Here is a 4657-nt window from a genome sequence, read left to right as displayed (position 1 = left end):
GCGGGGTGGGTGACAGGGGGAGGGGCGGCGCCCGGGGGGGCCGCTCGGTTTGGCCCCGCAGCCTCGGTGGTCGTTGGGAGGGGGCCTCCAGCCCACCTGCAGCTGGGCCTGGCTGGTGGGAGGGTGGGTCGAGTTCAGAGAGGGGCCGTTGGGCTGACTGATTGCAGCTGTGTAGGGGATTTGAATCAGTGGCAGCTGTGGCTTGAACCTGCCTTGCCCGTTGTTCAGTTAGGAGCTGAGAACGCGGACAGCATCGGCGCCGTGCTGAACAGCAAAGATGACCAGCGGGAGATCGCCGAAACCAGAGAAACGTGCCGGTCAGTGTCAGTGCAAAGCTTCTGTTAGAAATGAGGGGGAGTTAATAGTAATACAAACCTTTGAAATAGGATGAGATTGCGCTCAGATCGTACTGTTTTTTTTTAAAAAGCGTACAAATCGGTGGAAGAAAATGCTTTAGTTACTCAAATCTGAACTTTGAATAAGGTGAGTAGGGTTTAGTCATTCGCTTCTAATAGCAACTTGGAAATCAAAATGTTAACATTTGCCTCCAATGTTAAAAAGCTACTGTGGAACAAAACTGAGGTGTGAATTTAGAGTATGCCATTGTTATTGTCCTGGAGCCTTCATACTTTTGCTAAGACCAGTTGCAGGGTAACTTAGTTTAAAAGTTCTCATGGAGCAATAGACAAGTCTAGGAGAGAGTAACTAGTGCTTATTAATTTTCACATGTAACAGTAATTTTCTTGCGTGAGCAGGCTTAACTTTGTAGGTGCACTGGTTTGGTTAAAATAACCTGTACCTTTTAGAACAGAAAAATGAGGAAGCGAGATATGTTTTCAGGAGTCTTGTGCTTAAGTTGTGCTGATCTCAAATATGCTGAGGAACAACTTCTCATATACGAATTTTCAAAATAATTTCAAACTTGTAACAGAAACGTGTAGTGGAGGGAAATTATGAGAGATGAAATGTTCTCTGGAGAAGCTGTTTTATGTGAGGATTTTTTTGGCATGTTTATAGGGCTGCGTATGATACTTCTGCACCGAATGCAAAACGCAAATACCCAGATGAGGGAGAAGCTGATGAGGAAGAGATTGAAGAATATAAGGTAATAAAGAAAGGAAAAAGTTACTTTTTCTCTGGTGTTCATGTGTCTCTGAGGGACTTACGCACGCACACTTATTTTGTAAATAAAAATAAATACGATGTGTATAGATACTTTAAATATGTCTCCCTCAGTGGCATCTCCCTTGATGTCTTCTACTGCAAAGATCTAAGAGAGGGGCCATAGACACTTAGTGGTTCTCTTCAGACATGGCTTAGGCGCATTGCAGTCTACACTCACAGTGTAGCCTACACTCTGTAGGCACATTGTAGTCTACGCTCACAATATTTGGAGGCTTAATTTAGTGCTGCTCCTAGAAGGAGGTAGGCTTAGGTGATAGTGCCCACAGGGAATGGCGGTGTGTCATGGCTGGCTGTCTTGTGTGGGAGGAAGTGGTAAAATGTGTGTGCACCTGGGTACACAAGAAAAATCTTGACCAGAATTTCTTTGTGTCAGAAGAAAAGCTTGTGTTTAGCAAGAGGCACAGGCTATTGGATGAGATACAGGGAGGTTGATGGTGCCTGTTAAGTTCAAAGGAACGCAGCTGTGGATGAATGGAACAAATAAGGGATTCTAAGGGAACGGAAGTAAGAGGCTCGGTTTGGGGTATGCTTTAAGTATCCAAAATATCCAGGAAAAGTACAGTTTAAAAAAACCACAAAACAAAATGCCTCCGTGGTCACCGGAGAATAGGTAGTTATCAAACTTTCATGCCCTTTATTTTTCAGTGCTCATCCAAGAGCATTATCCAAGATGAGTGGTAGAGAAAGGAGGTTAAACAAAGGCACAATTATGATCCAGCTGTTTTTCTGATTTGCTTTGTGATCTTGTTGCAGCATATATCTTTCTTCTCTTTTTTTCTTCCTTGTCCTAATAACCTTGCTGCTGTTGTTAAGTAAAATCAAGGTCAGTGCATTTATGAAATCATGCAGTGTCTGCTGTTCTCTTGGAAAATAGTAATTTCTGAAACATGAGGCCTTGGTAGTGTTACATTTGTGTTCAGGTTTATGAATCTTTCCGTAATAATGTCTTATTTTACTTCTATCTTACTAAAACAAAAAGTTTGTGTATGCCAGGATGTTTTTTGATGACTAATTTTTAAAGTCTATCTGTAAGCGGACAGACATTCTTTTTAACTTGAGAAGTGTTAGTCTGGACCTCTTGTTTAGCAAGCCAATTAAGTCATCGTCTCAAAGAACAGATTTACAGAGTACATGCATTCTTTGTGCAGTGGGGTTTTTATGTTCACTTTGGTGATCAGTTCATATCAGTTGATTTTACTCCTTCACCAAGTATGTGGTTAAACAATTATTTTTTTTTTTTCTGTGAAATATATGTGTATAAGTCACTCCTACTGGCAAAGCATATGAATCTTATTATTAACACTTTCTTCATTCACGTGGAGAAGACTTACCAGTAGCTCGGTCCAACTTCAGTCGAGCAGGTGAATACATTTAAGAGATTTAAGCCCTGAAGTGGAACATCTGTAGTGGAGTCATCAGCTGTTTTGTGCAGACATTGCTAATTCCCTATTGGCAAGGAGAGAAGAACTTACTAAAATCCCATCTGTATTTATGTAACTTTGTCATTAGTACTTTGAGCCTATTTAAATTGAGTCTTGTAATATGAACTGATGCAAAAATTTGGATTCTTATGGTATCAGACCCTATTGGATTGTGTTCAATAGTAGACAAAAATAATAATAGACTTAACTATTAGTGCTACAGACAAATATAGCTAGTTTGTCAGTTTTGATAGGAACATTAGAGGTTAGTATTTCTGATGTAAAGTGACTTGTATGTCTCTAAAACCCTGACTTGCAGTGTTGGGTTCTACGTGATGGTGTCAGTTAATTCTCCTGAAGTGGTTTAAGATTTTTGTGCCCTGACTTCAGGTTTGGTAGAAATGAATGTGTCCTCAGATCTCAACTGCTCTAGGTAGAGCCTGAGTACCTAGCTGTAATTGCTGGTGAAGATGGGTTACTGTGAAGATATAACATTGTCGTTACTGCAGTGCAATGTGATGGCGCGAGGTCTACAGAGTCAGAGTGTGTGGATCTGGGCATGAAAGCTTCAAACAAATGTAGTTGTGTATTTTAGAGGATTTCTGTGAGTTTCTAGTGTTCCAAATTGGAAGTGAAGTGAGCTAATGACACCTAAATGCCTTACGCTGATGTTTTGAGAGTAGGCTGAACAGTGACATCGACTTTTTCATTATATGGGGGAAGCGGGAGAGCATTTTTTGAGATGAAATATGAAGTATGTTAGTCTCTGAGCCATTTAGGAACATCTGATGCAAAAAAAGGCAATGTTGTTTATTATTTTGGGGGTTTGGTTTTCGGGTTTTTCTTGTTTGTGTGGGGTTTTTTTTTAGAATAAGTATAAATTTATAGTGATGGTTCTTAATAAGCATCAGGCTGTTACGAAAATAAAGGGCAGCAAGGCTGTTAAGCTTCCTGCTGGCAGTTTGACTTCTGTCTTGGAGCCTGACTCTGCATTGCAAACCATAGAGGTGGGAGATAAGGGAAGAGATGCATTATTGGCAAAAACGAATAATGGCTATTTTAAGGTCAGAACATTGAATTCTGGTTCTAAAGAACTTCTACAATACTCTTGTTTTTGTGGAACTGTAACACTTGGTACTAGGGTTGGTTGAGCTCCCTGGTCTGTATTTGGAAGTGACAGATAATGGGACTAGACTATCTGCTGCCATTCCCTGGCTTTTCAGTGCCTTCTGAGAGGGGTGATTGCTGCTCCACCTCTCCCCTTCCCCAGGGGGAACTCAATTGTTTGAACCTGTATAAATGTCTGGTATCAACGGTGGTTTGTGGCAAAAAGTTCTGGAGTTTTAACATTTAACATTGTATGAAGTACAAAAAATACCTGTGGTTCAAATTTGCTGTCTGCCAGCCTAATTTGATACAGTCCTGATTTATTTTGTTTCTACAAGCAGTGGCCTGCAACCTTGGAATGCTTCCATGCCACTGTTCTGGAGGCTGAAAAAGTCTTAACTTGATTAAATCATCATATTTGCTTAATGTATCTCTTGTCACTTGAAAAAAATTATATGCTTGTATATTGTGGGTAGTTCTTTCCCCAGCTCAGTGACAATATACCAGATTTGGGAAACAAGGATGATTAATGTACAAGAACTTAGTATCTTGTATTGTTGTGAATCTCATTCTGTCCTTTCTCTTTTGAAAGCTGTTGATGTGGGATTTTTGTTTGTGGACACAAGACTTTCCTTTTTTTTTTTTTTTTGAAGTCACTTACGTAGGCATAAAGAAAACTGGGATGACTCAGAAGTAGGTATCTAACAAGTGCTTATTATCAGAAGGCGAAGATTTAGAGGAAAACGGAAGAAGGGAAACAGGTGTAAGCTTATGATGGCATAAGCAGTTTTTAGTAAAACTCAAGCTTTCAGGTTTTTTTCCCCTGAATAGAGCTTGCTGCTGCTTGTCTGCTGTTCATTCCTTTTCCCTGTAAACACTGTTACTGTTTCTGATTGAACAAACTACAAAAAAAGACTGTATTTCTGCAAGTTCTTCACCTAAAT

General features: G+C 40.1%; 1 protein-coding gene across 1 annotated transcript in view; it reads left to right on the top strand.

Annotated features, from left to right (window-relative positions):
- The window catches only part of METTL14 (methyltransferase like 14), a 22438-nt gene that overhangs the window by 781 nt on the left and 17000 nt on the right, over positions 1-4657 (top strand). The window contains exons 2-3 of the mRNA XM_009887902.1: positions 229-317; positions 1018-1105. Of these exons, the coding sequence (XP_009886204.1) occupies positions 229-317; positions 1018-1105 (177 nt within the window). The remainder of the gene's footprint in view (positions 1-228; positions 318-1017; positions 1106-4657) is intronic.

This window comes from Charadrius vociferus, unplaced genomic scaffold (genome assembly GCF_000708025.1).
Source record: "Charadrius vociferus isolate BGI_N301 unplaced genomic scaffold, ASM70802v2 scaffold806, whole genome shotgun sequence".
Classification (NCBI taxonomy): domain Eukaryota; kingdom Metazoa; phylum Chordata; class Aves; order Charadriiformes; family Charadriidae; genus Charadrius; species Charadrius vociferus.
Note: the sequence above shows the minus strand (reverse complement) of the source record. Positions and strands in the feature narration are given on the sequence as shown.